The 19,875-nt window shown below is 42.6% G+C and overlaps 2 protein-coding genes across 5 annotated transcripts in view; one reads left to right on the top strand and one right to left on the bottom strand.

Annotated features, from left to right (window-relative positions):
* The first annotated feature begins 56 nt into the window (after window positions 1-56).
* On the top strand, window positions 57-7,761 carry LOC136060136 (retinol dehydrogenase 12-like). Its single transcript, XM_065754454.1, has 7 exons — window positions 57-154; window positions 533-651; window positions 1,555-1,710; window positions 2,327-2,431; window positions 2,811-3,020; window positions 3,808-3,997; window positions 5,666-7,761. Exons 1-7 carry the CDS (start codon window positions 57-59, stop codon window positions 5,766-5,768), a joined length of 981 nt encoding a protein of 326 aa, XP_065610526.1. The 3' UTR covers window positions 5,769-7,761.
* Window positions 7,762-9,596: 1,835 nt separating this feature from the next.
* Window positions 9,597-19,875, bottom strand: part of ZFYVE26 (zinc finger FYVE-type containing 26) — a 41,448-nt gene continuing 31,169 nt past the window's right edge. For 3 of the 4 annotated variants that reach the window (XM_065754417.1, XM_065754427.1, XM_065754442.1), the window contains 10 exons: window positions 19,693-19,840; window positions 18,524-18,733; window positions 17,462-17,680; window positions 15,451-15,648; window positions 14,932-15,134; window positions 14,243-14,384; window positions 13,642-13,701; window positions 12,096-12,278; window positions 11,079-11,123; window positions 9,597-10,238 (listed from right to left, as the gene is read on the bottom strand). In XM_065754417.1, the coding sequence (XP_065610489.1) occupies window positions 10,029-10,238; window positions 11,079-11,123; window positions 12,096-12,278; window positions 13,642-13,701; window positions 14,243-14,384; window positions 14,932-15,134; window positions 15,451-15,648; window positions 17,462-17,680; window positions 18,524-18,733; window positions 19,693-19,840 (1,618 nt within the window). In that variant the 3' untranslated portion in view covers window positions 9,597-10,028. The remainder of the gene's footprint in view (window positions 10,239-11,078; window positions 11,124-12,095; window positions 12,279-13,641; window positions 13,702-14,242; window positions 14,385-14,931; window positions 15,135-15,450; window positions 15,649-17,461; window positions 17,681-18,523; window positions 18,734-19,692; window positions 19,841-19,875) is intronic. The other variant, XM_065754435.1, reaches the window with a different exon arrangement.

Raw genomic sequence — 19,875 nt, 5'->3', positions numbered from 1 at the left:
GGCGGGGCGGGGCGGGGCGGGCTCCTCCGGCCGCGATCAGTGCGGGTGCGGCGTGGATGGAGCCGGCGGCGGCGATGCTGAGCTGCTGGGGCGCGGTGCTGGGCGCCGCCGTGTCCGTGCCCCTCCTGCTGCTGGCGGCAGCGCCCTACGTCAGGTGCGGGGCGCTGGGGGGACCTCCCGGGGCGCTCCGTGCCGCGGGGGTTCGCGTTCGGGCTGTTTCGCGCGGCTCTTTTCAGGCGGGAGGAGAAATGCGAAGGACTTTGTTAGCGCCCGTGCGAGCGGCGGCAGCCGACTCTTGCCGCTCCCGCGGAGGGGCTCTGGGCAGCAGCGGCGCGGGGCGGGCGGGCGCCGGTGGCCCGGGTTCGCCCCACGGCGCCGCGCGGAGCCCATTGGCCGCGGCGCGGGGAGCCCAGCCCGCAGCCAATGGGAGCTGTGGCCTCACCGGCGCGGGAGGAGCGGAGCGGGGTGTCGCGGCGGGCCCGGCCCGTGCACGAAGTACGAGCTCCCGTCGGGTCCCGCCGTTCTCTTGCAGGCGGTACGTGGCCGGAGGGCGGTGCAGGTCCGCGGCCAGGCTGGACGGGAAGGTGGCGGTGATCACGGGCGCCAACACCGGCATCGGGAAGGAGACGGCCAGGGAGCTCGCCCGGAGAGGCAAGTTGGCGGCACGCTGCGAGCGGGTGCGGCTCTCCCCCTCTGCGTCCGAGGGAGGGTCACCGTGCGCTCCTTTCTGTACAGTCCGTGCCCCGCAGCGGCTGCTCATCCCTTCTCCTGGCTTAACCGCAGTTAGAAGAGACGGTGCTAATTGGAACTGATGTGATCCGGTGCAGAGCCATATTACCCCCGGAGTTACTGAGCCCGGGGCCGAGTTTCCATCCGAGAGCTTTCTTCTGAAGGTCCTTAGGGCAGGGCCAGATGTGGTTCTCGAGAGGTTGTAACCCCCAAAGCGCAGCTCCCCAGTTCTCTGCTGCCTTCAGTGCTCAAACACTGACACCGCGTCTCAGGATGTGGAAATGCTCAGAACTACGGCCGCTTGGGAAGGACCAGGGAAGTGCCTGGAGTCACAGGACTCTCCTTGTATGGGGCTCAGAAACGTCTCAGATCCGCTGCTGTGTGTTTCAGTACTCATGTTTCAAGCTAAATTGGTTTAAATCATTTTCAGTAACTGGCAAGGCAATGAAACTACCCATTCACAGCCTGTTAGAAATGGCTCTGGCTGGAATCCAAGCACCTCCGTGTGTTATAGGTCCTTGTACTCCCATACAGTCACAAGTACAATCTGGTCATACCAGGCCTGCAGTGCACACACCTGACCTAGAAGCTGGACAGAGACACTTCAGGTGTGCATTTTCCCGGTCTAAAATCAGGTCTGGGTTGGATTGGAGCTAGCAATTTCATAGATTGCTAGCTCCAATCTATGAGAAGAGGTTTTGTGCTTGAAGTCAGTTCTATACAAAACAATACGTTAAGCGCTGAGTGGTCGGCCCTTGTCACAGCCCTGTCATGCAGAGTGCTCCCAGTGAATTCTGCTTGTGTTCTGTATTTTACTCCTTGCAGGTGCGAGGGTGATTATTGCCTGCAGAGATCTAGCAAAGGCAGAAGCTGCAGCGAGTGAAATCCGAGCTGAGGTAGAGAATCAGGAAGTCATTGTGAAAAAGTTGGACTTGGCTGATACCAGGTCCATCCGGGAGTTTGCTAACAGCTTTCTAGCAGGTAAGCCCTTTGGGTCATTCTTCGTGTGTTCAGCGTATTTAGCCAGCAACTGCTGTCTGCTCTCCAAAGTGCATGCCCTGGGAGCGGTATCGCCCTGCTCTGTTCCTACACTGCTGTTGAATTCCTGTGTGACTGCATGCATATCAGGGGTTTCAAAGGCAGAATCTGAGGGTGTTGTGCAGTGTTGCATGCTGCTGGTGTGACTATGAAAGCATCTTCCCCTTTGTTGTACAGATTTCATTTGCGGTTTCTAGAATTGCTGTGTGACAATCTATTCTGAGCAAAGGCAGAAAAATGAGAGGGCAACTCCACCCTCCATTACTGCAGGTGTCTTTAGGCAAGAAGAGGGTTCTGTCCTGGTACCAGTGGTTTATAGCTAACACCAGATTCCTGACGTATGCATCTCTGTGCTACGTTGGCTACTGTGCTTCACAGCAGGGGCTTGCCAGAGGCCATTGACAAGCTGGTGGTAGGAGAGCTAGCCTTATTGTACAGAGGCAGCACGGCTGCTACTTGGGCATGGGTTTTCTTTTTTGGCTGTCTTGTGGTTATCTGCCTTCCATCTCTATATATAGCAACTGATGTCTGGTTTTTTTTTGTTTTTTTTTTCTTGCAGAGGAGAAGGAACTCCATATCCTCATCAATAATGCTGGGGTAATGTTATGCCCTTACTCCAAGACTGCTGATGGCTTTGAGATGCACTTGGGAGTCAATCATCTTGGTAAGGCCAGTGGAGTCAGGTTTTTATTTCATACCAGTCAGAAAAGGCCAGTGGGAAATCCTGCTTCCAGGTGCTCTCATCTTTCTTTCTTGTAGTAGAAGGCTGGAGTCAGAACTCTGGAGATGGAAGCTGGTTTCATCAGAGTTAAAGTGTCAAGAGGAAGAATAATATCATGTATTTGCATCCATAATGTGTAACAGCTTCAGCTTTCTGAAGCTGAGGAGCAGAGCATAATGGCCCCTTAAAGGCTGGGCTATTGACTTAGGTCTTCTGCTGGCTTGAAAGGAGGAAAGCTATAACTGGTAGTCACCATGTTAAAAGCACCTTGAAATTCCAGTGGAGGAACCCATCAGAGAACTGAATTTTTTCTCAACCCCAGGTCATTTTCTTTTAACCTTCTTATTACTGGAGCGTCTGAAGCAGTCTGCACCAGCCCGCATCGTGAATGTGTCCTCCTTGGCTCATCATGGAGGCCGAATCCGCTTCCATGACCTCCAGGGTGAGAAGAGCTACAATCGTGGCCTCGCCTACTGTCACAGCAAGTTGGCCAATGTCCTTTTCACCCGAGAGCTGGCAAGGAGGCTCCAAGGCAAGTGCCAGCAGAGAGAGGAGTAGATTTCTTCTTAGCTTTTAAGCAGTGTGGGTGAGGAGGAGGATGGGTTAAAGAAAATGTCTGTGCAGAAATGAAATGGTTTGAGACAAGGGTCACTGACAGCTCTTTGTTGGAAAGGAAAAAAATATCTCATCTGTGGAACTAGGAAACTTAAAGCACTAATTGTCTTTACAGCAACAGGGCACGGGAGGTCAGTTGCCTGACACAGTTGAATGCATTTAATTTTAATTTGGGGCTTGTCAAAAGCGGGCTGCATCCAAGCACACAATTGTGCTACGTGAGTAGAATTTGAAGAGCTAGAAAACAACAACAAAGGAATTGAACTTGTATCAAACTGCAATCTGCAGTGGATAAACATTTGTCGCTACCTTCAGTGGCTAAGGCCTGTAAAATAGAAGCACAGGGCTAGACAGTATCTCGTAAGTCCCAACAGACAGATCAGTCATGTTACTCTATCCTTTTTGTAAACTTCTCTAATTGTAGTACAGTAAATCAAAGAAATCTTTTGCTGTCTAAAGCCTAATGGAAGCTCCTGCTATTTGAGCATCCAGGCTCCCTCATACACTGTTGTGCAGAAGACATGTGGTGACAGCAGTGTTTGGAAGGGACAAGGGAGTATTCCAGAAAGCAGTCCTTTATCCACAGGGGTTCTCCTGTAAGCTGCAGAATATTTGCAGGTGGGATTGAGGAGGGTATTAGCCCATTGTTTAAAGGCAGGCTTGTGTGTGTGCATTTTGTCCTCGGTTACCTTCTTTTACCATAGGCACTAAAGTCACAGCAAACTCTCTCCATCCCGGCTCTGTCCATTCTGAGCTTGTCCGGCACTCATTTGTAATGACGTGGCTGTGGAGGATATTCTCATTCTTCTTGAAGACTCCATGGGAAGGAGCTCAGACCAGTGTGTACTGTGCAGTAGCAGAGGAGCTAGAATCTGTGACAGGACAGTATTTCAGGTGGGTGACAGCTGATGGAGTGATATACCATGGAAGGAAACTGTGTGGCTGAGAAAATGAGTATTACTGTCATTATGAAGAAGAGACAATGTAAGTGGTTGGAATAATTAATGCCAATAAGATTGATAGTGAGAGAAATACTAGAGCACGATCCTTTGTAGGTTTCTTGTAATAGAAGGGATCCATGACCTGTGCAATGGTTCCTTTCATGCGAAGAATATAACTGTACTCCAAGTGCAGGAAAGGCTGTCACGGTTGCAGAGCTCTAATCCTTAGATTGCAGTAATTCAGTCTGCAGCAGAGCTGTTTAGTTAATGAGGTCACTTGAGTCAATCATGGAGAGACCAGTTTGGCTTTATCTTGTTGGAGCAAAAAAACTAGCAGTTGTAGCTCTCCCTACAGACTCATCTGTTTCTTGATTTCCCTTCACCTACTCCAGGACTCTGCATAATCATACCTTTTCCCCTAAGAAAGCTACAGCTCAGAACAATTCTTTGTCATTAACATCCTAAATTCAGATTCAGTTTCACCAGCTGTGTCAGTCGGCTCCCTGCTGTGTGTAGAGCAGTACAACAATACTGTATTTAGGAAATTAACATGGATTTCCCCCCCCCCCCCCCCCCATAAATACTCTTGCCTTTAGAACATACTGCTGGAGCCTTTGCTTCTTTGCAGAGCTCTCCTTTCTTGTGATAAGCAACCAGATTAGTCTCCGTCATGACTCTGATCTAAACTTGGGTGTTCATTTATCTTAATCGGACTTAAATATATAAATAGATGCCTTAATCTTCTCTGCAAGACTGTTCTTCCGAGAATCTAAGTGGGGTACTGCACTTGAGTACAGAAAATCAGAGTTCTGATTTTCGTAGGAAAAAGAATAGTTTCTAACAGTAAATCTCACACAGGCCTGGTTTTACACTGTATTGGCCACAAAAGCCTTTGAGCTTTCTAGGCAACATATACCTATTAAAAAAGCAGTCTTGCCAGTCTTCAGAAACATCAGACACTGTGCATTTTGGGATGTAAGAAAATTAGAATGGGTAGAAATCTTACATTTTGTCAGATGCAATTTCATCTGCTCTCAAATTTCTATGTAATATGCAGCATCTGGCATTACAGATGAGAACACGTGATCCCTAGTCCAGACAAGGTACTGCCTGATTGTAGGAGCTGAGAAGAAAGGGGCTATTAATTCAGAAGATAATGGAAATGGGAATAATGTGAAACCATATATGGTCATTGCAGTATTATGGTCAGAGGCAGCTTTGCCTTTCATATCGTGGGATGAACAGGATGGGATAACCATCTTAGAACGAAGGACTAGTTATAGTTTGCTAGAAAAAAATACTCCTGCACAAGCCTGGTAAGCATCTATAAACTTCTTTAAGTAAGACTAGTGAGAACTTACACTCATCAGTATATAGCAGAATATATGTAAAGCTCTGTAAATACCAAGATGGCAGATACAGCGAGACTCAATTGCTAGTTCTTAGTGCCACATGGGAAAGATTCTTCCCAATCAGGCTCCCAATTTCCATACTCTCCTTCAGTTGGCCTTCAAGTTTCGTGGATTGAAAGCAATTCCCTCACCTTACCATAGCCATATCACTGAACAGATGGAGATCTTTGAATTAAAAATAGAAAATAATAATAATGTTCCTCTTACAGTGATTGCCAGCCAGCATATGTATCTCCGTGGGGTCGGGATGATGAGACAGCAAAGAAGCTCTGGAATGTGAGCTGTGAGCTCCTTGGCATCCAGTGGGACTGAGCAGTGCAGCCTCTTGCATGCATCTGGCTGAGCACAGTGATGCTACTCCTGGGAAGAGCACTGCTGCCAAGAACTGCTGGTACTTCAGCTGCCCTTGTGATGGTTCTGTGGATGCAGCCCAATATGAATTTCTGGAATGGTACACTTAAGGATTGAGATTAGAAAGCAAAGCATCCCCTCCTGTAGCTGGAGAATTAGAGCACCAATGCAGTGAGCAACCTTTGGTAACTCGCACAACAGCCAGAGGCTGTCGTCCTGTGGCTTTAGAATAGAAATGAAGATTGTCAGCTTAGCTTTAGATCACCTGTACTGAAAAAGTTGATTTTTGTGGGGCTTTTTTTCCCCCCATATCAGTAATAGTAAGAAGTTAGGACACTAACCCTATGCTTTACGAGGTCATTTTTTGTTCCTACTATTTGACACGGCAGAGTACAAGTATTCATGTTTCTTGCAATTACACGTAATATAAATGATCACAAGCACACAAACAGGTGCTGGCCTAATTGGGATCAAGGATTATTTGCCATGTTCTCTGTAAGAACTCCACCTCTAGCCTGTGAAGTATCTTGCCCACTGATTGCAGTAAGTTAACTGAAGGTTGGTTTATCCTTTGGGAACACAGCTGTCAATGCAGCTGGCTGGAAGGTTAAAAGCTGCAGGAACAGTGGATTGGACAATGGCTAGTTATTTTATTCAAAACAATTTAACATCTCTGCTGTGAAACACTAAGCAAAGATACTGTAAAACCTGTCCTAATAAAATCCCAAGCTGTACTTTTAAGTGATTTACAAACCTGGAAAATAACAGATTTAATTAAAATCAACTGCACTGAGAAACAACCAATAATTTCCACTGAGACTTTAGCATTGCATTTGTTTTGACAGCAAACTACCTTGAGCTAAAGCAGGGGCCAGTGCCATCCTGATATTATGGTCAGTTTAGTCACAGGTCAGAAAAAGAAAACAAATCCCAGCAGTTATGGGACATGGCTACCAGCCTGACCTCACAGTACTGTACAGCGTGCACAGTCAAAAGGCAGCTCAGTCAATCCACATCCTCATGAGCCTACTCTCTTGGAGCTCTAGTGAAAACTGATATAATGGGACCCATAATCAGAGGTTATTTCTGAAAAAGAGTTTCTCAGCTGCTTAACTCAGCAAGTGCCATAGCACACAGGATTATCTTGTTCCTGAAAAAAAAAAATCCAGAAGTCTTTAGACTCATGTTGGAACATTCCTCTGACCAACTGCCAGTGTTGGGAAGCAAATGCTAACTTCATGATTAATGTTGTATGGAAGCTATCCACCTTTGATCAATACTAAATAAAACCATTTCCTTTTTACAGCAGGAAAATAATTTTCTTCAGAAACACTGATGCAATTCACTTGGTTTTACTGATATCTGCACCTGCCTTACTAATGTAAAAAACTAATTTTAGATGACATTTTGAAGTTCCTTTGTGTCTCTCTCTGTGCTTGACCTCTTTTCCTCCCACAACAATAATGTAGCAGTGCAATGTTTACCTACCATGCAGGCTCTGTGCAGTTCTCTGATCTTCAAAGGGGCTTTCAGAAGCAACAGAAACCATTTAAAAAAAAAAGCAGAAAGCATCTAGGTCATATTTACCCCTTTTAGGTCAGTGCTTTTCTCAAACAAACCAGATTGTAGATTCAACAGAAGACCTAACTACATACTACCATAGAGGGAAGTCTCCTCCCTCTCTGACCTTGGGTAAGTCATTTATACCTTTTAGGTTCGTGGGTAAAATGAGAGAGCTTAAGCTCATTTAGCTGCCTTAAAGGAAGCACTGTAAAGGGAGAGTTGCATTAACTTGCAAAGCTGCCTGAAGAGAATTACTGGTCTGTCAGAGTACACGTATAAGCTGAGCTAACTACTGGGGTGACCTCTGAAGAGGTGATGATACTGCAGTTGCTCTAAGTATTGAGAATGTTATAGCAGAGGCACGTTTTTGTATGACAATTCTTCCCCTTCTAGTTCATCTGGTTAGCATACCCAAATACAAAGTACAGATCTAGAACAAAAGACTCAGCCATGCTGAGGTGAAACACAAACAAAATATATTGAAATATTGAAACCTTTAATCATAACACTTAATTCTCCTTCCCCCCTCTGCCCCGTCCCCCCTTGTAAACAGCCTGTGGTCATTACTATAGAAAGTTTTTAATCTGGCAGTACTCAATCCATTTCTTAAGCTCAAAAATTCAAATCCTTGATAATTGCACTATTCATGACAAAAGGCAGTTAGTTGGTCAGGATCAGAATTCCAGTTCTGCTGGTAAGATTCCCTACAGTTCCAGGTTAAGAACATTAAATTACAGCAAACACTGTATAAAGTGCATAAAGTACAGTGCAAAGAAGTCAAGAAGAATGGCAAGTACAGAACTGACTGGTCTTTGTGACAAACTTCACTCTCAGCTGTAAGGAACTGGAGCAGAACAGTGTTACAGCAAAGCATGTCTGGACACCCATAGTAGAACTTCCTCCCATAGTTAAGAGAGCTAGAAGTCATCAAACTGATGGATAGTGTCACGTTTTAGGATTAGCCTAACAGCTCTAAGCTGACGGTAAGCTAGGTCAGTCTGTCCAGGAAAACAAAAGCAGCTTTCATTGGTACTGCTCACTAATCAGATTGTGCAAATCTGTGATTGGGAGATTGTGAAATCTACATGTGGTCACTTCTGACGGCTTAGCTTAGAAACATTTCTAGCCCTGCTCTAGTGAGTGGTGCACCTCTGGGAGAGATGGTGGTGGCAATGGAGCACCCAAAGGGGATGGAGCAAGTCCTTCCCAACGCTATGGAAGTCTGTTCTGTCATTGTGCTGAGTCTGGGGACACTGCAAAAGCCTTACTTGACAGTCTCAGTTATTCTATAAACAAACTATTTGCAGAAACTGTTCTGTTTCTTCAAAAGTCAGTCAAATACTTAACAAAAGTGAGTTAGTTTTCCCACCTCAGGCTAAACTAGAAATTAACAGCAAACAAACTCTTGTGGCCAAGTTTTGTTTCTTTTAGAAGGTCCTACTACTGTCTGTCTTTTTTGCTCATTTCACATGTCCAATTCATCGTTGCAGAGCATCAGCTGATTCTTTCAGCATCCTTCAACAAAGAAATGACACAAAGATGTCTGCTGATTAAACCTAAGACTTCTGCCTTGTTTCTTGTCACAGTCAGCAACCCACCACACACAAGTTTAGCACAGAAGCCACTGTTCCATTCCTTATACTATGGAATTCTGCCTTATTCACATTTTAATGCACTCCAACCTGGCACTATAATCTACCCAGTATGTCTAATTAATGCACTCTGCTATGCCTGGCAGGGACAGGTTATTCTCATAAGAAAATCTAAAATTCCTGTGTGACAGGAATACAGACTGCTGAGTTTTGCCACAGCTCTATCTTTCCATATTTTCTGCCATACCTACAGTTTACCGGCATCTGCTCAGTGATAAAGCTGCATCACAACATTTTATTGGATAATATAGCAAAGAAAGAGGTAGGTGATCTTTTAAAAACTACTATAAAGGACTTTTCCCTTTGTAGGCCCTTTGCAGGATATGCCATTTTACAACTTCACCCATTTGGTAAGGACTCAAGTGCAATACATACATCAGACAGTGCAACGGGGAAGTAGAAACCTGCCATGAAGAATCAGTTCATACTTTGTCCAACAAACTAAAAAGGAAGTTGAGCACACTGCAGTGAGTAGGAATGGGGGGAAGGAAGTTAGCAATAGTTTGTATGGAGGCTTTAAAAAAACATCTCTGAATTTTAGTCTTTGTAAAAGATCTCTCAAATCTTGAAAAAAAAAACTTACAGGAAACTCATAATCACAGAAAATGTTATACTCTAGGTTACATTGAGCTGTTAAGATTTTTCCGTTCTCTCTATGCAGGTTTTCTGGATTAGAAATAAAAAAAAGAGGAGAAAAAGATCAGTGCCTTTCTAAAAAACCCAAGCGCTCTCTTCCACAGATCTAAAATCTTGCTTGTTTCATTTGAAACTGCCACCCTTCTCCCTACTCAAATCAAAGAGGGCCAAAAGACACCCTGAGGTAGTGACTATTTGTCAGATTACTGGCACTTGTAATTCAGTTCCCTTCCTTTTAACCAGAGGTACACCAGCAGCTTCCGTTTGCTATCACAAGTTAGAAGACTTCCCCTTTTACCAAGAGACTGCTGCACGGCATGCCTTTAAGGTGTCCTGAAGTCTTCCCCTTCTGTGTGATGGTGAACATCAATTATTTCCTGCTGCCTTGGCCAAGCCGATTTCTCGTTTTGGGCTGGTGCACTGTGAGCCATTGGGTACAGATGGCATGTACAACATCTTCTCCACTGCTCTCCGCCAGCTGGCGCACATGCTGGACCAGCTGCACTGCTCTGCTCTTCTCCTGCCTCACTGAGACCAGATAGGCAGAACGCAACTTGTTGCACATCAGGTAGGCTTGGATCTGGGGCAGAAAGGGCAGGGAGAACTCAATTAGAAAGCTAAGGTAAGCTAACGCAATAAGCTTAAGCAAGGATTCGCTAGAATATTATCTTGTTCAGGAGCCTTGCACAGAAGGCAGCAAAAGCATAATATAAGGCAGAGTGTTACATGGTATAGATCCCAGTGTGAAAGATAAACAGATGTACCTTTCATTAAATCTGTCTCTTATGGAAACTCTATTACGGTATCACCAAGAAACATACAATAGTAATTCTATTTCATGCATTCAGTTTCCATAACCCCACGGCAAAGATTATAAAACAGTCATTTTCTTCTATTGTTCTTCTATTCTTCGACAAGAGCTAATACATGACTATTTCAATAATCAATTTTTCACAAAAGGCAGAATTAAAAGCCCATTTTTCAATTACATAAAATACTGAGATCATCAGTTGGAACAGGCCAGAACAGAGTCAGAAATTTTAAGATTTTATCCTCAGTTACACCACAGAGGATCTACAAAAGTCAGCAACTCTGATCTTCATCTACAAATATGCATTCAGAGTTTCCTTATTTATCTGCAACTCTCCAGAGGCTTGGCAGGCTGGTATTCAACCTAACAAAGAAATCAATTAGTTCAGGTCTCATTTCCTCTCAGAAAAAAACTTCAACTCTGATATACATTTTATCATTCAACTCCTTATCACAAAAGTGAAAAGAAAAAAAAAAGAAAGTGGCCTTCAAAATCTTTACTGGAGTGAGGATGAGAAAGAAAATGCTGGAAGAGAGCACGTATCCTGAGGGTCAAGACTGGACTGTTCAGCTCTTCCTAAAGGGATTCTTCTACTGTGCTTTTACTTACCTTGTTTTCATCACTGTCCATATCCTGAATCAGATTATCGAGATCCTGTACCCAAAAAGAAAAAAGGGAGAAGTAGTCACTTAAATGTGAACATGGTTTGCAAACTTTTATTCCTTAAAGAAACCTCTGTCTAGAGGAAGGGCCGCTGAGATCACAGCTAGATGCTTACATTATCCCAACCACCACTGCTGCACACATAGAAAATATAAAGCCCAATTATTCCCTTTACCACAGCTTCTTCTGCCTGTAAAGTCTGGGGTATCCTTAGAGAACACTATGAGGCCAGCCTCTTGTCCCCTGTGAAGTTCTACTAGTCAAATCAGGGGTATGCAGCAACAGGACAAGGAGTAGTGGCCTAAAACTTGAACACAGGAAGCTCCATACTAACATGCAGAACTTTATGACAAGGCTGACAGAGTACTGGAACAGGTTGCCCAGAGTGGCTGTGGAGCATCCTTCTACAGAAACAATCAAGATCTGTCTGAAAGGCTACCTGTGCAACCTGCTGTAGGATAACTGTTTAGCACAGGGGTTAGACTCTACCTCTTGAGGTCCCTTCCAACCCCCGAGATTCTGCAACTTATGCTTCCTTCACAGCATGGATGGAAAAGATGCTGTGGTAATTAAAGGGAAACCTAAAATGGCTTCCTATGGAGGCAGAAGGTTTCTGTCTCCACGCATACTCTGTATTAGCCAGAGAAGCTTCACTGAAGGCAATCCCCTTCCACTCCAGCTTGGAACATTTGGCAGGGTCCTGTCAGACAAAAGTTCTCTCTCCATCACAAATACTTAGGAGTGTAGGGTAGGAGTATGCTAAGCAATCTACCTTTATTCTCTCAGACAAGGTAGCATAAGGAATGAAAACACACGCTCATCTTGAAACAATACATGCAGTACAGAGCCAGAACATTTGAATCACTAGAATGGCAACACAGGCACTACACAGTAGTCCCTGTAGCCTGTATTGTATACACCCACTGTACTTCAAAAGGGATACACCAGGCAGGACAGAATTACCTCAGCAGGTATGTTCTTGAATTCACTTAGACAATTTAAGATAATGGTATCCCCATCATTCTTGGCTGCAACTCCAGACTCACTGACACACTTGAGTAGCTGCCGGATCTCACTGTACTTCTGCTGCCTCACCAGCTGCTTGGCCACTTTGCTATACACTTCTGTAGTCTCCAGCTGGAAATCCTAGAGGCAGTTGAACACCAGAGCAACAAGTTAAATATTGTCAGCAAGTTTTCTCAGTATAGTCTCAGCAACTCTGCTGAAATAAGACAGTTTCTGTTGAGGACAAAATAGAAAAAAAAAAAAGCAGAAAACTTATTTCGTGGCCTCTGATTTTTGAGTCACCACTGCTCAGGACTGGCTCAAAGTTTCTTTATAATCAGATGGCAAAAATTCATTTTTGCTCAAGAACAAGAACACTGTCACCTCCTTTCTGGGGTAGCAAAGTCAATTTTACTGCTTCTGACAGAAGATCTTTCCTACCCAACCCACCTCTACCCCGCTTAGGCTTCCACTGTATTCCTTGTCAGCAGCTACCCTGGAAAACTAAGGTATCTGATTATCACACCTCTCATATGAAGAAAGAAATAAAAGCAGAATACTGATCCTGCCACAAATACAAGGGAAAAAGGAAAACATAAAAATAAATTTAAAAAAGTGATGGTAAGCAGTTGAACCTACTGTGCCATCTTTTGCTGGAAAGTAGCAATGGCTGCTACTAAGAAGTACTACTTCTTTGACTTCAGACAGGTGCTCTGCCTTCCTCGTTGCAAAAGAAGCAGGGCCAACCATAGGCATTGGTCACAAATGTAACAGGCAGCAGCGCCACAGATACTGTGTCAGTGGGTCACCTCTGTCCAGAAGCAGCCATGCTATATCCTTTGTCCCATATGGGAGACAACAGCAAGACTGAACTGCATGAAGCAATACTCTTAGCAACTATTCTGTTCAACAACAAGGGCATGGTCACCTTCTCCAGGGTGGCAAGTAACTTTTATTTCTTCTGATAAAAAGACCTTTCCTACCCAACACACCACTACTCCGCTTAGCAGACTCTTAGCAACTCAGGAATAAAAAAATACAGAAAAGTTTGAGAGCTAATGTGCTACTCTGACTGTAAGCACCTCAGCTTCTACTCAGTCTTGAAGAAAGTGAAGACCCAGAGACAGTGATCAGTTACTGCTCAGAGAAAAACGCAGAGATGTTTGGAGAGCCATACAAATATACCAAACTGCAAAGACCTAACATGTCATATCTCTCTACTCACATAACAATTGTGGTTTGCCAGCATTAAGACACTGAACAAGGTGCAAGGCAAAGGAAAAATTCTATGTAATTCATTTGTAGAACATTCCCAAGTTAACTGGCTCCTACTGAAGCAGAATCTTCCTTTCTTTATCAAAACTTCTTCCAAACACATGGACATTTAAGACCTGAACTACTGAACTTTCTCATATTTTCCCTTTTTGCCAGACAGCTGGCAAAGAAGTCTTTTGCTTAAACACAGGAAGTTATTTTTTTAATAGCAATATCTATTACACCATACCTGAAGGACTCTGAATGCAATCCCAAATCCCTCCTCAACATTTTTGCCTTCCAACATGACCTGAAAAGAATGGCATCAGACAACTTTGAGGGTGCACATCCCTTTTTTTGGTACACTTAAATAACACTTGCATTTCCAGATTTTGCCCAGAGGACAAAGGACAAGGAATTATTTCAACAGAGCACAGCACCATCCAGCAAGAAGTGGAGTAAATAATGTCTATTGTTGCATATTGATTCACTGTGGAATGCTGGATAAGCAACAGATGAAACCGAGCCCAAGTTGACATTAAGATAACAATAGCAGCATTATTTGCCTTACTTCAAAACACATAAGGATGTAAAACCAAAATGCACATTTCTACCAGTATTTGGTATCTTCCACTTCTGAGAGCCTGAATTTTGAGCAAAAGTGATGTAAGGTTTTAGGCATTCTCCACTACTTGGAGAAAAAAATATCAGTTTTTCATTAACTATAGGTTGCATATGTGCACAAGGAACCTGCTCATGAGGCTGCACAAACCCTCAGACATTTCAATCTGTATATCACATTAGTACCGAAGGTAAAAAAATAATGCTGTGTTTGGAATAGCAGCATGTACCTTGCAAGCAACCTCCATTTTCATGTTGTTATTTCCAAAGAGTGTGGGCAAGGAAGAATCTGTCATTTGAGAGCTTCCTGAGATCTCGCATCGATGCAGAAACTTAGTTACTTCCATTTGCAGATCAACTGTATTGATGTGCCTAGACAAGGGAAAAAAAAATCTCAATTTTGAAATGAGTGTCAATTATTATTTGTGAACTTACTACTACAAAGAACACATTTCAAAATACCATGTCTATTTCTGAACAGCAATTATTTTAGTTACTATTACACTCTCTCTCTTTTGTGTAGCCAAATCTGCAACAATAAATTCTTCATAGATTTGCGCACTCAAGGCATAAAAGCTGCAGGGAAGCTCTGTCTGCATTATTCTAATTAGCAATTCAGAAAAATCACAGCATGGTTCGAGTTGGACCTTAAAGCCCATCCAGTTCCAATCCCTGTGCTGTGGGTGGGCTTGCCATCCACCACATCAAGCTGTGGCAGGGTCTCATCCAGCTGGCCTCAAACGCTTCCAGGGATGGGGCATCCACAGCTCCTCCACACAACCTGTACAGGATCTCAGCGCCCTCAGAGAATTTCCACCTAACATCTCATCTAAATCTCCCCTCTTAGTTTAGAATCATTTCCCTTGTCATATTGCCACCAGAACATGTAACCTGGAATCCAGAATCTGTTTATAGATACCTTGATACATCTGTAGCAGACATTTTCTTCCGGAACGTATATACCATTTTTTTCCTTCCTGAACTTCTTGAGACCTCCTGCAGGTAAACTTTGAGATGGTCCTTGATCTTTATGAGCCAGGTCTGTTTGCCTCCCAGTTCAGTGTAGGATTTTGCTCCATGAGTAAAAAATCTAATGCAGGTCATGGCAGCACGAACGTGATCCTAGAAGACATACTGTTTGCTAAGATGGATCAGAGCAAACCATGTTCTCTAATCCTTGTCTCTACTGAAGTGTTCAAACAAAGCAGCCAATGCTTTCTCTAAAGCAATATATAAAGCTACTGCACTGTGCCAGATCTGTGACAGAAATACATAGCAGGTCAGCTTCAGTCAGCCTCATGCTTTCTGTCTGTTTTTCAGGACTGCAAAGTATATACTTGTGCATCATGCAAAGTAAATAAACAGAAAAGTAAATAAACAGAAGACTGACAACATTCAGCATCTCTCTGAAAGAGATGAGCCATCACTCTCCTCTTACCTTCATAAATTGTTGTAACTCATACAGAATGTGGTAGTAGTTCTTTTTCTGCAAGTATTTGCAGGCTGCAATCAAATACATCCCCCAGCTCTCCAGCCCTGGATCAATGGTTTCCAGCAAGTTCTCCAACATATGCAGCTTTCCATTTTCATAGCTTGGAATGAAGATCCCTTCAATGAATACTTCAGATGGGGATTCCTGCACAAATGTCAGAAAGGTGGCTTGAAGCAAAGGTGGCTGCAGCTGTAGTGTAGTTATCTTCCTTATACAAAAGAAGTACCAAGAGACAGATCATAGAATCAACAGGTAACTCAGGTGAAAGGGATCTCTGAAGGTCATGTGGTTCAAACCCCTGCACAAAGAGTGTCCTCACAACCTGTCCAGTCAGATTCTGAGTACCACCAAGTAGGGCTACTCAACGGCCTCTCTGGGCCCCAACTCCCATGTCTAAACATCCTCACTGCAAAATGAAAAAAATAAAAATAAAATCCTGTTTCCCATGCATCCAGCTGGAGCTTCCTTGCTCCAAATTGTGTTCATTGCTTCTTGTACTGTGCATGTGAGGTAAGCCTGACTCATTTTCCATAACCACCCACTAAGCAGCTGAAACCAGCACTCAAGATCTCCTCTCACCTGGTCTTCCTCAATCTTAAAAAAAAAAAAAAAAAAAATGCCACACAACAAACCCACAACCAAATAAACAAGAAATCCTTATCTCTGCCACTCTCCTAATATGTTATGTGCTTCAGGACCTTGATCATTATTCATCCCTGTGTGTTAATTTTATGATGGAAAAAGCACAAATTATTTCTTGGCCCACATAAACATTCTAAAGATGTGATATGGACTTATTACTTTTTTTTTTTTCCTTTTTTAACATAACAAGATTTAAAAACACTCAAAATGTTTTGCCAGAAACTTAATACCTTATGTCCTTAAGGTAACTTACTCTCTGGTTCATGCAATCACTGCTAGCCTCCATGCTCAAAGCCTCCACTGTCTGTCTAAAGTAATTTCAATGCTTGTTCCTTACCTAGCAAAATTATTTCACCAACACTCCTCTTTAAAGTGATATAAAAGACATATTTAAAAATGAATTTTAACATGCAGATGAAAACAGAAGCTTATGACGAAGCTTATGACAAAGTTCATAAGCAAACTGAAGACAGTAGAATTCAGTACTTAAAATTGTACATTCCCAAAAAGAATTATTAACAAAAAATTAAATGAAACAATCACAGAAAAATACAAATATGAAGGCAATCATTCCTTCCTTCCCAGTCACTCATGTATTTAACAGCTTTCAAAGTGGGGAAATGTAATGGATTCAGATCAACACATAACCTGAGAAGCAGGAACAACTTCGTTGGAATATTTAATGATGTTTAAGCTAGGAAACTACCAACAAAACTGTATTCTCCAGTTGTTCCCAAGCCCTACAATAAGCAGTTTTCTGCAGCCAGAATCAGAAACCACATTTTGGCTTCCCTAGATTTCTGTCCTTGACTCATACTCCTAGTACATCCAAAAGTGCGAACATGGGTGTCTGATTAAAAAAAAAAAAAGCAGTACCAACAGACAGAACCACTGTGATAAAGCATCCCAAGTTATCAGCATGTTGGAATTCAAAATCTTTCTTATTTCTTCTCAGCTGTATTAACAATGGGTACAAATTTTCAGCCTTGCAGAAAAAAAGCACTGTTGATTCAGTGACTCTACAAAGGAAAACTAGAGCACTTTTCTTCTCTCTAGAGGCCACTGTTTCAACACAATGAGGAAGAGAGATTAAACACATTAACACTGATCTTTAGGCCTTGTGTTTATTTTCTCATGTCACTGAATTCCTGGGAGTCACTGGATGGCCTGAGTGATAACATTCAGAATACTGAAAAACTCCCAGAAAAACACCCAGAAGGTCCTGTGATGTTCAATGTCATTTTAAACTGGCTTTGAAGACCTCTCAGCTGCTTTTCAAATTTCATTTTAAGTGATGGAGCATTGGATTACTCACCTTATTTAACAAATGAAGCAGTGCTTCTCTCATACAGTCATGCCTCATGTAAAAGCTTATTATTGCCAGATTAGTTCCATAACTATGTAAATAGAACAAGCACTCTTGATAGTAGCTGTTGTGCTGAACCTTCCCCTCACACATCATCTCCAGAGACAAACTTCTTGTTCTCAGTGTTGCTTCAAGTTCCCTCAGTGTGGCAAAGTAGTCATCATCCTGCTGTTAGAACAGAATCAGCAATCGGTGACAACTAATAAGAACATTTTCTTTTCAACTGCCAACCAGACCAAGTTTTTCTGTTGCTGTCTTCAAAACAGTCATCATTTTGGAGGTGTCAGTCTCTAGTAATGCTTTTTATAAACACTAGATTGGAAATGTGCTACCAACAGACATGCTGAAAGTTGTGGCAGCTAACACCGCTCTCTTTCCAGGGATGGACAAGAAACTTGTTTATTAAACAGAACAAAGCACTACACAGCAGCTACTTCAATAACCTAGTTCAAACAGGCTTTATTTTCTGAAAATATTTAGTACTAAAAGGTCTTTCATCATTATGACTCCGTAGTTAATCTATACTAAAAGGCTTTATGGCATACCTACTTCGAACTTCCTGAGCACATCCCAAATCACGTAACAATGCTCTCTGCCAATGAAAAAGGAGTGAGATCACATCTGTATGTTTGGCTTTGAATTCCTGCTACATTGATACTTTAGCAGAGAAACGCCATCACTGCAGGAGCACAAAATACTAGTCAGATGGAGTTTAGTTTTCTCAGACTCTACTAATAACACTTCAACCACTACAGCTTCTTCCACATCTACCAAGTTTGTTCCCATTTACTACAAAAAAAATCCCATGATCTGCTGCTCAGTCACGAGTTCACTGTGAGGTAGCAGCTTGGGAATTTCTCAATAATATTTAGTTTACAGCATGTAATCATAACAAGAGAGAAAGAAACCCAATATCTGATATGGTATCACGCATTGCTGCAAAAAAAAATGTATTAAAGCAAAAACACTTGGTTTTGCTATAGGCTCTCAGAGCAGATAGAAGACCCTCACCACAATGAGTACAGGCTTCACCGTGGACTCCAGGTATTGTATCACATCCTGGACTAGCCTTGACCCGTGGTTCAGCTGGTTTAGATCCACAGGTGGCTTTAAACATCGGTTAAACTTCTCTCTTGCTGAACTTAAATTTCCAGCTTTAAGACAAGCCATTCCCCAAGCATGCCACGCTCCGCTTGGATCCAACCCAGATTTTGTAGAAACCTAAATTCAAAGCAATTTGTTAATATTGCTGTACAGAAAATAGGAAAGCTGACCCATCAGTCTGATTATGTCAAGGCTATCGCATGAAATGCCAACGACTGAAATACTCATGATCTCCAAATCAATGTTTTTGCCATACAAAGTTAAGTAACCACACATCTGGGAATTTTCAATTCAGTAGTTTTAAAACTTAGAAAATCTGCTTCTGATATGAAAATGTCATAAAGCATTGGTTTTTTTACACAGAAAAACTGTAGATACTGTGGGTTCATGGCTTAACAACAAAACAACAGCAGATGCCAGGACATTTTTACTGCACATAGCTCTGCTGATCAAATTTATTCTTGACTTTTTTTTTTTTTTAGTCAATCATCTCCCTTTAATTTTTTTTTAAATCATCCCTTAGAAGTCCTTAATTATTTGGAGCATCATAACTCTCTTCCTAAGAAACTGCAATGTCACAAAGAGAGATTTACAAACTCCTGGGAGCAGGGGAAGATGGGACCGCACCCAATGAACTCTGATAAAAACTGGCAATAACGACAAATCTGTCTAAACACTTGCAAATGGTGCCTTACTAATATCTGCTGTGTTATTATAGACAAGTAAGATCAAACATACAAGCTTCAGATAAAATCCTGCCACAAAGGATGCCTCAGCCCTTTTACTGGATCTAAGACACCACCATGCTGTCAGCCCATCCCAATTTTAACCATATCAGGAATCAAAGCCCCTGTCTTTCCCTTTAAGAGCCTGCCCCACAGCAGAAGAAACATTCCTTCTCAGAAAACCTTTTTTTCCAGTGCTCAGAAAATATGTTCTTTGCTGTTTAAAAACTTATTCCCAGATCATAACAGTTTAAATGTTGTCTGCTTCACACAAATCCCATCCATCTGAACTCAGAAAAAAACAAAAATCACTAAAGATGATTAACATTCACACCCTTCTACTGTCATTACCTCTATAGCCAGCTGATAGTACTCTGCTTCCAGGAGCCGATTTCTTAATCTTGTTACTGCTGCAGGGAGAAGAATCTGATCCAAAGATGGTACTGGACGGTAGGCAGCAGCAACCAAAATATTCAGCACATCCACTTTGCTGATGTAGCTATGAGAAAAAAGGTTAAACAAATGCTTTTACTT

This window comes from Cyrtonyx montezumae, unplaced genomic scaffold (genome assembly GCF_038088225.1).
Source record: "Cyrtonyx montezumae isolate F1298 unplaced genomic scaffold, pur_monq_1.0 scaffold_10, whole genome shotgun sequence".
NCBI lineage: Eukaryota > Metazoa > Chordata > Aves > Galliformes > Odontophoridae > Cyrtonyx > Cyrtonyx montezumae.
This window is presented reverse-complemented; position numbering and strand designations above follow the sequence as displayed.